General features: G+C 46.8%; 2 protein-coding genes across 3 annotated transcripts in view; both read left to right on the top strand.

Annotated features, from left to right (window-relative positions):
- LOC117983420 (oxidative stress-induced growth inhibitor 1-like) overlaps positions 1 to 12,431 on the top strand; it is a 49,313-nt gene extending 36,882 nt beyond the window's left edge. For both annotated transcript variants that reach the window (XM_034969961.2, XM_069499763.1), the window contains exons 5-10: positions 1,935 to 2,018; positions 2,303 to 2,500; positions 7,812 to 7,918; positions 8,260 to 8,423; positions 9,564 to 9,730; positions 11,510 to 12,431. In XM_034969961.2, coding sequence (XP_034825852.1) covers positions 1,935 to 2,018; positions 2,303 to 2,500; positions 7,812 to 7,918; positions 8,260 to 8,423; positions 9,564 to 9,730; positions 11,510 to 12,340 — 1,551 coding nt within the window. In that variant the 3' untranslated portion in view covers positions 12,341 to 12,431. The remainder of the gene's footprint in view (positions 1 to 1,934; positions 2,019 to 2,302; positions 2,501 to 7,811; positions 7,919 to 8,259; positions 8,424 to 9,563; positions 9,731 to 11,509) is intronic.
- LOC117983680 (protein 4.1 homolog) overlaps positions 1 to 13,474 on the top strand; it is a 202,280-nt gene that overhangs the window by 179,970 nt on the left and 8,836 nt on the right. The window lies entirely within an intron of this gene.

The following is a 13,474-nucleotide window of genomic DNA, read 5'->3' on the forward strand; positions in this document are numbered from 1 at the left end:
CAAACAGCCCGATCCATCCAGTAGTTTGAGATGTGATAGATCAGTTAGTCAGTCAGTCAGCTTTTCCTTTTATATGTAGATAGATTATCGCAAAGCCGGGGTAGTTCGCTAGTTTGAATATAAAATACGATTATATAGGACTTGTCTTGAACTCGAGTTCAAGCGCACGATTCGACGCGGCAGACTAAAAAAAGTTACCAAGTCGTGACCAGCCGACGTCGTACGTTTCTTTTACGTTTTTTTACTCCCTTCTTTTGATGATTAATGAAGACAATCTTTCGATACAAATGTATTACTTATATGCCGGGGATCCATACGCACGCATCTCTACCTTTTACAGTTATGTGCGTTTTAAGCAATTAAATATCACTTGTTTTAACGGTGAAGGAAAACATCGTGAGGAAACTTTGCACGACTGAGAGTCCTCCATAATATTCTCAAAGGTGTGTAATTTGTGAAGTCTGCCAATCTGCACTTAACTGATGGACCTATGCCACAACCCTTCACTTTGTGAAAAGATTTCAAAGTAGGATTTTTTTAGGAAGAGATTTGTCTGTTTTATTTTAAAACTTATTTTTATGCCCCCCTCGCGCTACCTCCGAAGTTTACCAATCGAAAAATTTGAAATAATTACAGTCAATACTTTTTCAAATTAACATTATAGTATGTAAAACTTTCCTAGCCCAGAGCTAAGAATAGGACGAGTTGCGAATATAAATACTGAATGGGACGACTTGCGAATGGGACGAGATGCGAACGGGACGAGCTGCGAATGGGACGAGATGCGAACGGGACGAGCTGCGAATGGGATGGGATGCGAACAGGGCGAGCTGCGAATGGGACGAACTGCGAATTGGACGAGTTGCGATGGGACGAGCTGCGAATGGGACGAACTGCGAATTGGACGAGTTGGGAATGGGACGACTTGCTAACGAACCCACGGTGATAAGGACAAAAATAATCATTTTGTCACGTTCTGATTAGAGCTTAAATGCATTTAGCTATCTCGCTTTAGCAGTCACATTAGGGCTACTTCTACAGGTATTTATTCTGAGTGGCAGAGTAAACGAGTTATGGGCAAACAATAGCTTAAAAAGATGATGATGAAATAAAAATTTAATTAAAGTGTTACTTAATTAGTCTACTTTGCATATGTTTGAATACAATCCCTCCGTGACTAGTTAAATGTGTTACTTGTATGCCACGCATCTCTACGGTACGCAAAGTATCCATGCATGCAATTAATTAATTGGTTAATTATATTTTCCGTCGTGGTAGTTTTCCATAGTGATTTTGTATTAATCTAATAATGATTGAAAAACTGATTAAATTAAAATTAAACTTTATGGTACTTACAATGTTTTCCTTCCGACATTCATACTTCCATCCATACTAATATTATAAATGCGAAAGTGTGTCTGTCTGTCTGTCTGTCTGTCTGCTAGCCTTTCACGGCTCACCCGTTCAGCCGATTTTGCATATGAGCCGATTTTGCATATTGGTACAGAGATAGCTTGCATACCGGGGATATAGGCTACTTTTTATCCCGGAAAATCAGAGTTCCCCCGGGAATTTAAAAACCTAAATCCACGCGTACGACGTTGCGGGCATCCTCTAGTACTTAATATTATAAATGCGAAAGTGTGTCTGTCTGTCTGTCAGTGTTATAGCTTTTCGCAGACCATCAGTTCAACCGATTTTAACGAAATTTGGTACAGAGATAGCTTACATCCCTGGGAAGGACATCGGCTACTTTTTATCCTGGATATTTGAAGAGTTCCCTCGGGATTTTTGAAAGCCTAAATTCACGCGGACGAAGTCGCGGGCATCGTCTAGTTACCTATATTTAACTTGGGGAGCGTTTTGGGTAGAAACTGCACGCGTAGAATCTGACAAAACTAAAAGCTTATAAAATGTTGTTTTTTTGTTTCCAGGTAGACAATTTAGTGCGGCCCTGCGCAGACCTGGGCCTGCAAGAAGACCCGCTCATAGAGTGGCGGTACGACGTTGAGAAACAGGTAATTCAGTCTAGATTCGTCTAGAAAGAGAGCCAGCGCGTGCCAGACCTTCGTTATTTTATAAAAGCTGAAAGTTTCTCTACGTGTTTTCCCCAACACAGGGAGGAATGATCAACGATATAATTATGGCTTTGGGAGATAACAGGAAATAAAGGTGTAAAAAATCAAATTATAATTTTTTTTTTATTTTCTTTAAATAGGGATGTGAAATTTGTGTAGTCCACACGGACGAAGTCGTGAGCTTAAGCTAGTCTAGTTAAAAATGATTGATGATGATTTTTCAGATCGACCACGTAGTCCTGGGTAAAGGTCCCCCAGGCGGCGCGTGGCACACGTTCCCCGGGGGAGTTAGAACCTTGTCCCCCGGGGCGTGGCTCTCGCTTCCCCCACACGCCGGGGTGGGGGATAAAACTACCGGGAGAGTGCCTGCGCGAGCTGTGGCTGCTTACTGCAGGCGATACGTACAGGCGTGCAAACTGCAGGTGAATATAGAGATATATTGCTAGCGCGGTGTATTGTACTACTAACGCCATCTAGTATACCAGTGAGGAATTAACGTAGCTTAGAGTGGAGTGTCGCCTCCACGACCAGAGATACCTCCCACGGCACCAACTCCAGTAAAGTCTCCACTGCTGGAAGTGCCCGGCTCTAATTCTGCGCACTTCACCATACGTCCTGAGCCTCCCCGCTCCCCTACAACACAGTCAACAGCCCATTTTGAGTCCGCTAGCTGGCCTAAAGACTCAACCAGCTATGCAGGACTCGCCTCACCCACCAGAGGAGACGTAGACATGGAAGTGTCCCAGCCTACATCACCACAGCCGAGTACATCATACGCTGCGACCGCGGCCATGCCAGCCGCGCCACGCAACTCCCCGCCACGTACTGCTACCACCGCCGCTGCAACACAGCCTGCACCACGGTCGTCCTACCCGCCTTTGGTCGTCGAATGCTTACCCAACTGGACGAGGCATTTTGAAGCCTTACGGCGAGAGCTGGGACATGCACCCAGCGCACGCCCTCTTGGCCGAGGAGTTCGTTTCCTCCCCAAGTCGGCAGACGAGTTCAGGGTAGTGCAGCGGTATCTTACACGTGCTGCGAACCAGGATGCTACTATATCCTGGTTCTGCTACAGTCCTGAGACTGAGCGGCCCACGAAGGTGGCTATTCGAGGGCTACCATGGGATACACCTACAGAAGAGGTTATCACGGCGCTCCGAGACCTTGGCTTTCCAGCTGAAAACGCACGTGCCATTCCTCCACCACCTGGAAAGCACGGGTGTATATATTTCGTGCAGCTAGCGCACCTAACTCAAGAGGAGCTCCGTGATCTATATGCCATCGTTGAGCTCCTATACATGCCAGACATCACTGTGGAGGCGTGGCGTGGATCAAAGAAGCCACCGCAATGCCATAGATGCCAGGCTTTTGGCCATGCATCCACTAACTGTCACCGACCACAACGGTGCGTACGCTGCGCCGGTGAACATCCCACCCGTGATTGCCAGAGGTCCCGAGAAGATACACCTACCTGTGCAAATTGCGGACAAGCTCATGCTGCGAATGACAGGAGATGCGTACACTACAAGAGAGAGGCGAGGAGAAGGGGTATGGTTCTCCCCCCACCCCCACCCCGGGCATCTCAGAGACAACAGCGGCAGAGGAGAGAAGAAGCACCCGTGCCTCCCACCGTATTGCCACCCACTGGCGTTGCACAAGCAACTCCCGCCACGCATGACTCTCGACCAGCCGGCTTCGACGTCATGAGGAATGATCCCATAAGGGATCCTACAACACTTGCGCCACCCGCCAATCCACCCCCTGAGAGAGGACAGGTTCTTCGTAAAAAAAAGAAAAAGAGAAATCGAGCCGCCCGATTGGCGCGCGCTGAGCCAGCAGCTGCCTCCACACCTCACTCGAGGCAAACAAGGGAGGAGGCCACTGCTCACCGCCCACCCACCCAAGAACACGCCCAAATGCCCGTTGAAACCACTGCTCAAGTATCCGCCCAGGCAACTACACAAACAAATGCTCAGACCTGGGCATACACACAGACGACCGCTCAGCCCTCTGCCCAGGCTCCAGTTCAGGTGCCGACCCAAACATCCGCACGACCAGTGCAGGTGCATATCCAAGGGCTCGCCCAACCGATTACTCAACAGACCGCTCAACGACCTGTGCAAACATCTGCCTCAAGATTCTCCCAGCGCCACACCCAACAGCCCACTGAAGCGCCTACATACACCCTACCACACACATACCAGGACCAGGGGGAAGCGCAAACCAACCCGGACGTCATGGCCATAGTCCGGGTTGTGGTGGAGGCTCTGATGACCGGCCTCACGGCATACCTTCAGGGCCAGGGCATAATGCCAGCGATCGCAGCAGGAATGGCCGTCCTAACACAATTCCGTTTTTGCTAAAAGTACTGTACTGGAACCCAGGTGGCATTAGAGGGCATGTCCGGGAATTAACTACACTCGCCCAGTCGCAGGACGTCCATGTTATCCTCCTGGGCGAGACGAAGCTCGCGGAACACGTGGAGCTCCGAATCCCAAACTACTTCGTGTACCGGCGTGACGAAGTCTCTCCCCGGGGCTACGCCTACAGAGGAACGGCGGTCCTGGTGCGGAGGGACATTGTACATGATGAGCTGGAACATGCACCGTACAGATCCCTGCGTACTCAAGGAGTGCGTGTTCAAGCCGGGGAGGAAGAACTTAAATTATATGCCGCCTACAAACCTCCGAACACGACTTTCTACAGCAACGATGTCCAGACTCTCTTCGAGTCGCAAAGCCCCACACTAGTCGTGGGTGATTTAAACGCAAAGCACCAAGCCTGGGGCTCGCGTGTCAACACCACGACCGGAAGGCAGCTACTCGAAGACAGTGAGCGCCACCGTTATGGTATTCTGGGACCAGGTTCACCGACTAACATACCAACAAATCACCACCACCAGCCCGACGTCCTGGACATCGTGTTGCACCACCAGATTGACCATCCCATCAGTGTTGAAACCTTATACGACCTCGACACTGAACACTTGCCCATACTTGTAACGCTGAACCTCCAGCGCGACTTTACTATACCGCCACCTCCCAGAACCATAACAGACTGGGAAAAGTACGCCAGCGCGCTGTCGAAGTTTGAGCTGGTAGGACCGATATCGACCCCAGTGGATGTGGACTGGGCCGCCCGTACACTCATGGTGGCCATACAAAATGCCAAAGACGCGGCAACGACCACTAAACCACACGCTGGCCGAAGGGATCTGCTGCCGAGGTCACTCCGAGACAAGCTTGTGAAAAAACGTGCCCTACGCAAGCTTTGGGCGCGAACTCGCTGCCCAAGGGTCAAGCAAGATCTCAACCGTCTTACAGAGGAGTTGGCGCATGCACTCAGCGCCCGTGAAGATGCCGCCTGGGAGGATATCATCGATGTGGCGTCGGAGTCAGATACCACCCTGTACCACCTCTGTAAGACTCTTACCGGAACTACCACACCCGTCTACCCTCTGCTAGACCGTGAGGGTAGGCGAAGATACTCCGCCATCGACAGAGCAGAGATCATGGCGGAGTATATGGAAGGTCAATTTACCCCCAACCCATCGGCCACCGACGACACCACGACCAGACACCACGCGGCGATCTACCAACAAGTGGAAGATTTCCTGTCGGCCCAGATACCTCCGCTTCAGGGAGAAGACTTTATCTCTCCGTCTGAACTGAGAAAGACCGTCTTCAGACTACCAAAAAAGAAGGCGCCAGGCCCTGACAGGATCCCGATCGCCGCGTTACAGCAGCTGCCTCGAAGAGCTCTCGTAGCACTGACGAGAGTTTTTAACGGGGTACTCCGTACCTCACATTTTCCTGAGACTTGGAAGCTGGGAAAGATTATCACTATCCCCAAACCAGGAAAAGACCGCCGTCTACCAGGGAGCTACCGTCCGATCACCCTTTTGCCGCACATCGCGAAGCTGTTTGAGCGTCTATTGCTGCGGAGGCTCGCCCCCCACTTACAACCGAGGGATGAGCAGTTTGGCTTTCGCAGTAATCATTCCACGACGCTCCAGCTGGCAAGAGGACTACACCACATCGCCAGTGAGAAGAACAGAGGATACTGCACCGTCGGGGTCTTTCTAGATATCGAAAAGGCTTTCGACCGCGTGTGGCACGCCGGACTCCTGGCGAAACTTCTCTCCACTAACTTGCCACCCGCGATCGTTCGTCTGGTAGCTTCATACCTGGAGGGCAGGTCGTTCTATGTATCCGTGGACGGCGCGGACTCCCAGCCTCGCCCAATACGCGCCGGAGTACCCCAAGGCAGCTGTCTATCACCATGTCTGTACGCAGTGTATACAGACGATATCCCTACCCTCGCCGGTCATCTGCGCGAGGGGGAGGAAGACGTACTGTTGTCACTTTACGCTGACGACAGTGCGTATCTTGCGTCGTCCTATCACCAAATTGTTGCCACTAATCGCATGCAACGCCTGTTGAACCTGCTTCCTGAATGGCTGGACAAATGGAGAATGGCTGTCAACGTGGGGAAAACGGCAGCCATTCTGTTCGGCGTACGGAAGCCGCTACGTCAGCTCCAACTTCGAGGCCAGGGCATAGAGTGGCAGACTTCGGTGTGCTACTTGGGGTGCCGCATCGACTGTAACCTAAACATGGTTCCGACGGTGGATCACGCCGTGAACCACGCAAAGGCGGCCACGTCGATGCTGTACCAGGTCCTCACCTCAAGACTATCACCGAAGACCAAACTCCGTATCTACGGAGCCTATGTCCGCTCACGCCTGACGTATGCGGCACCTGCGTGGTACGCTCTTTGTTCGGCTTACCAGAAGCGCCGGCTACAGGTTCAACAGAACAAGTGCCTGCGCCTGATTGTTGGAGCTCCGAGGTACGTCAGAAACGACGTCATTCATCGGGATACCAAGACGCCCACCGTGGAGGAGTACGTCCATGCACTTGCGCGGCGAATGTTCGCCCGCGCGGACCATGGACCGTACATACACCTCCACGGGATAGCACCGCTTCAACCCAGACCACCAAACGGGCGTCCTCTACCTCGCGAGCTTCTGCGGTCACCCACACCAGCGCAACGTGCTGATGAAGAGGACGACGATGAGGACGACGCAAGCTTTACCGGCGTTGATAATACCCCTGTGCACAATGACGAGCCCACAGCCTACAGTAGGGGCGCCCTGGACCCAACACAAAACCGAGACCTCGAGGCCCTAAGCCAAGAAGGCAGGCCTTAGCCGACAACGGCTTAAAGGACGTTACCGGGGAAGCGTTCTTCCCCGCGCCACACCCGGGCAAGGAGGCCATGCCTCGAGGCCCGTACCCCCGTTTTGGCCTAGGTCAAACGGAGAAGACCCCGCTGCGTGAGTGTCGCCGTGCAAGATGCAGGTGAATATATAGAGATATTGCTAGCGCGGTGTATTGTACTAATAGCGCCATCTAGTATATCAGTGAGGAACTAAAGTAGTTTTTAGAATAGGCTGCGGATAATAGACGCAGGCGTGCAAACTGCAGGCTGCAGGTGAATGTAGAGAGATATAGCTAGCGTGGTGTAATTTACTACTAGCGCCATCTAGTACACCAGTAAGGAACCAAAGTAGCTTAGAATGGACTGTATCTAGTTTGTATCGCCCCATATAATTTGATACCCATATTTAGGGGGCAATAGAGAGAAATATGCCGCCATGTTGGATTTATGATGACGTCACGATTTTGGCTAGTGTTCTATGGTCTAATGGTGAATGGTTTCCCTTGTCAGAGGTACTTCCGGTGCGGCGTGGCGGTGACCAGCGTGACGCGAGCTCCTCGGGCGCCGCCGCCCTGCCACCAGTCCTGTCCCCGCGCCGCCAACTTCTGGGTCTCCGGGTAAGATATTAACAGAGGACTCTTCGCACTCGCTCTATACAAACGTACGAGATAAGTCTGATTTGAACAGTATAGCGTGCAAAACTCGGGCCAATGCCCCGCCTACGACGTGGCATTGACTTCGAATGGCCTACTTACGCAACATTCGTTGACCTCTAGCGTCAATCAGATTTTTTTGTAATATATCGTAAACTTTTCAAAATTATAAAAAATTTTATACTTCTTTTTCCTTTTTTTTTGTGGTATCATATCAGTAATCATCAGTACTATATCATCTGTCTTCGTTGTTGCTAGCGTTCTGGTTACAGCCTGTATACAAATTTGTATATAATTTGTTCCAGGTACGACAAGTCCAAAGGCTGCGGTTTCCGGTACGCGTGCCGCCGCGTCATAGTGGCGTGCGGCGCGGGCGACAGGCCCAACGTGCTGCCCGCGCACGTGTCCCGCCACGCCGTGCACTCGCTGGACCAAGTCGAGCGGGCTCTGCATCTGTTGGCTACCAGAGGTGAGCAGTCGCTTTACAATATATTCTGACTATTCTGTAAATTCATAATACATTCTGACTGTTGTGTAAACTCTATAATACATTCTGCATATTGTGTAAACTCTTCTATATTGTACTAGCTTATGCTCGCGACTTCGTCCGCGTGGACTACACAAATTTCAAACCCCTATTTCACCCCCTTAGGGGTCGAATTTTCAAAAATCCTTTCTTAGCGGATGCCTACGTCATAATACCTATCTGCATGCCAAATTTCAGCCCGATCCGTCCAGTAGTTTGAGATGTGCGTTGATAGATCAGTCAGTCAGTCAGTCAGTCAGTCACCTTTTCCTTTTATATATTTAGATTTGTGTAAATTCATTCTGATTATTCTGTAAACTCTATTATGCATTCAGACTGTTGTGGAAACTCTATAATGCATTCTGACTATTCTCTAAACTAATCAATTCTAACGATTCTGTAACTCTATAATAATAAATTCTGATTATTCTGTAAACTCTATTATACATTCAGACTGTTGTGGAAACTCTATTATGCATTCTGACTATTCTGTAAACTAATCAATTCTAACGATTCTGTAAACTCTATAATAATAAATTCTCATTATTCTGTAAACTCTATTATACATTCAGACTGTTCTGGTAACTCTATTATGCATTCTCACTGTTCTGTAAACTCTATAATACATTCTGACTAGTCTGTAACTCAATACTGACTAGACCTTAAAGACTGCAGTACATTCTAACTATTATGTAATTTTGTACCTATATCAAATATTTGAAAAGAGCAACCGCCGAGTTTCTTGCTGGTTCTTCTCGGCAGGAAAGGCATTCCGAACCAGTGGTAGATGCATCCGACTATTCGTAAGCACTTGTAAAAGTTTATACGAATAAAAAAAGATTTTCATTTTCATTTTCATTTTCTCTAAAATTCTGTAACCCAACTATAATTTTCAGATTTACGATACCTTATCATTGGCTCATTTGCATTGGAGTTATGATGATAATATCTATTATATTCTGACTATTTTGTATTAGTCTGTAAATTCTGTAATAAAAATTATATAGAATTTACAATAATTTAACAAGGTTATTGAGCAACTTATATGTCAATTTGGACTTTAAAAAATGACTCCGTTTTCAGAAGGGGAAGGTCCAGAGAAGTCGGTGCTCGTGGTGGGGTCGGGGGTGAGCGCGGCGGACGCGGTGCGACTGGCGCGCCTCGCGGCGTTGCCCGTCCGCCACGTGCACCGCAGCCCGGCTGACTCGCTCGCCAAGCTGGCGCCAGTCGCCTACCCGGACTACTGCCATGTGAGCATCACTACCCCTATTACATATACATACTAATATTATAAATGCGAAAGTGTGTCTGTCTGTCTATCTGTCTGCTAGCTCTAAATTATAACGAAACTGAGGATCTTCTGTTTAAAATAATATGATTGAAACAAACTAGCTAATATAAACAACAAATAATACACATACACACACACGCACACACGCACTCGTCATACATTAATTACGTTTAATTAATTAGTAATAACATTTATTCAAGTTTTTAGAAATGGAGAAGGCAACCCACTGTAATACAGTGTCTACTAGTGCAGGGGTTGCCCATTCATACGTCTACTAGACCTAGGTCTACTTAATTATTACTTGTTTTTTTTTTTTTTTTTTAATCTGTATTTTATATGTAATTTAATATGTAATAATATCCAATAAAAGCTTTTCACGGCTCAACCGTTCACCCGATTTTGACGAAATTTGGTACAGAGGTAGCTTGCAACCCGGGGAAGGACATAGGCTACTTTTTATCCCGGAAAATTTAAGAGTTCCCACAGGATTTTTAAGAACCTAAATCCACGCGTACGAAGTCGCGGGCATCAGCTAGTACATAATAATATCCTTCATTCCACGCACATGCAAACTGTGGAACCAACTCCCATCGGCGGTGTTACACTAGATTACAACATGGGGTTATTCAAGGGGCGGACCAAGAAATTCCTAAAAGGCCGGCAACGCATCGGCGGCTCCTCTGGTGCTGCAAATGTTCATGGGCGGCGGTAATCACTTAACATCAGGTGACTCGCCTGCTCGTTTGCTCGCTATCTCCGTTTAAAAAAAACATAACTGCGAAAATGTGTTTGTTGGTTGGTTTGTCTTTCAATCACGTTGCAAGCCGCATCAGAGCAACAGATTGACCTGATTTTTACATAGATATAATTGATGACCTGGAGAGTGACATAGATCACTTTTAATCCCAAAAAATTAGAGTTCCCACGGGATTTTCGAAAATCTAAACCCACGCGGGCGAAGTCGAGACGTGATTCGAAGTCTGTTCGTTTGGATACGGTCGCACGCCGCCTTGTCGACTTCAAAGGTCGCCGCGTGAGGTGTACACCCGCAGGAGAATTTGGCATCTACCTATAGTTCGCGACAGGTCGACATAGCAATCGGGGTGGAGACACCCCGCACAGCACCTGCGCAAACCTGGTGCGGGATAGCGCGGGTGACGTGCGGGGCGTCCCGCCTCGTACCCCGACGGCTATGTCGACCTGTCGCGTACTATACTTTTTCATTAAAATTCTTTTATCTAATTATTCTTATTCTAATTATATAAAAGGAAAAGGTGACTGACTGACTGACTGACTGATCTATCAACGCACAGTTCAAACTACTGGACGGATCGGGCTGAAATCTGGCATGCAGTTAGCTATTATGACGTAGGCATCCGCTAAGAAAGGATTTTTGAAAATTCAACCCCTAAGGGGGTTAAATAGCAGTGGTGTGCAGGTCATAGAGGCATAAATGCACTGCTTACCCCAGTTGTAATAGTTCAATGCATATTTTTCATTATGACCTGCCAGTAAACAGGTTCCTACCTAACTAATGCCTACCCTGGCTTCAAATCCTGTGCACGCCACTGTTAAATAGGGGTTTGAAATTTGTGTAGTCCACGCGGACGAAGTCGCGAGCATAAGCTAGTTTTATATATATTCGTATTTTATTAAAACAACCATAAGAATAAATTAAAATAGTACTTATACGATAGCAAAATGCTAGTTATTCAATATTTAAATATTATTTTTAAAGGTATACAAAATGATGCTCGACGGTCCATCAGGAAACCATCCCCACTACACTCCGTATCCAGAACACATGATAGTGGAGATCAGCCCAGTTACCTGCGAGGACTCCTCACCCAAACTCAAACAGGAACAAGACGAGACCTTACAACCAAAACGGGTCAAACTCCTCAACTTAGTCACAAACGACACCCTAGAAATAACAGTATGCCTTATAGCTATCCTTATCGGTTCAAAACCAGATCTATTCTTCCTCCAAACCAACTTCAGCTTAAACGAAATAGATATACAGAAGGAGTGCATCAAATGCATGGAGAAGAAAGAAGAGAGCCAAAGACTGTGTTTCCTTAAAAGCCATTGGAATAACCTCAAAAACGTCCTCGAACAAGGCATACAGAGTTGCAAGTCGAGATATTTAAACTACAACGAAATAAATGGCAACACTGATACAAAATGTCGGGAAACCAACTGTAATAAAAGGAAAATGAGCGAGGGAAACTTAGAATTAGACAATGACAACACTAGCGCTGTGAAATGTAAATGTACAAATACTAATACGAAAATCATTCCGTATGAATGTGTGAAGAAAATTGAATGCGATTGCCAACCGGTTAACCCGTATAGTTCCGGTATGGGTTTTGGTGTGGACCCCAATAAGCCGGTAGATGGGAGGTCGAACCCCATAGCAATAGATAAGAGTACCCATGAGATACTAAATTCCCCTAAGGGCATGTACGCACTGGGGCCGGTGACCGCAGACAATTTCATTCGTTTCATCCCAGGCGGCGCGGTCGCGATAGTCGCGCATTTACACAAGGAAATGAAGAACGCAGAGTGATTTTGACAGTTGACTTGCCATTAGGAATTGTGATTTTTCATATTATTTAATTCAATTTTTTTTTACAATAAATTATTTTTTATACCCCCTACTCTGCTTTTTATTTTCTTATCTCGATTTTAAAGTAAAATTACTTTTTTGTATAACATTACTAATAATTAATATTATAAGCTATAAAGACTCGCAAATTGCTAACGCCGTGACCGCCATTTTAGTGACGTCAGCACTAGACTGAAGTTTCGAGCTGATGGTATATTTTTATTTCGGCTGACGTCAAAATGACGTCATTTCGATGTTAATGAGACATGGTTCCAGCGTAATAGCAATTTGCAGGACTTATAGTAGGTAATGCCCACAGCCTCGTTCGAAAAGCTATCGACAAATCCACGATATCAACGAGTCGTAGACAAAAGTAGTAAGTACCCATGAGATACTAAATTCCCCTAAGGGCATGTACGCACTGGGGCCGGTGACCGCAGACAATTTCATTCGTTTCATCCCAGGCGGCGCGGTCGCGATAGTCGCGCATTTACACAAGGAAATGAAGAACGCCGAGTGATTTTGACAGTTGACTTGCCATTAGGAATTGTGATTTTTCATATTATTCAATTCAATTTTTTTTTTACAATAATTTATTTTTTATACCCCCTACTTTGCTTTTTATTTTCTACCCTCGATTTAAAAAAAAAGTATTATTAAAGTAACAGTAAGTAATAACTTTTTGTATAAAAGTAATTAATAACTTACCATAAAAGTAATTACTAATTTTATTATTATATGCTAGTATTGAATAATGAATTTTATTTGTGCGTCAGAGGTATAGTGCGGGACAGGTTGAGATGGCAATTGGGGTATGAAGCGGGGGGACGCCTCGGACACCCGCGCTATCCCGCACCTGGTTGTGCGGGGCGTTCTCACCCCGATTGCCATCTTGATCTGTCGCGTACTATACTTCTGTCCTACATCCATCCTTTTCGTGATCTTTAACTAATGGTATCCAGGTATATCATGGGGTACCTACTTTGACTCAAGACAGAGAAAATGAGATGATTCATAGACAGTAGAAAAAAAGGACAGATTTATGATGATGTATCTTAACTAAATCTGTCTAGTTTAACTGGTTTTAACTGTGTC

Source organism: Maniola hyperantus, chromosome 7 (genome assembly GCF_902806685.2).
Source record: "Maniola hyperantus chromosome 7, iAphHyp1.2, whole genome shotgun sequence".
NCBI lineage: Eukaryota > Metazoa > Arthropoda > Insecta > Lepidoptera > Nymphalidae > Maniola > Maniola hyperantus.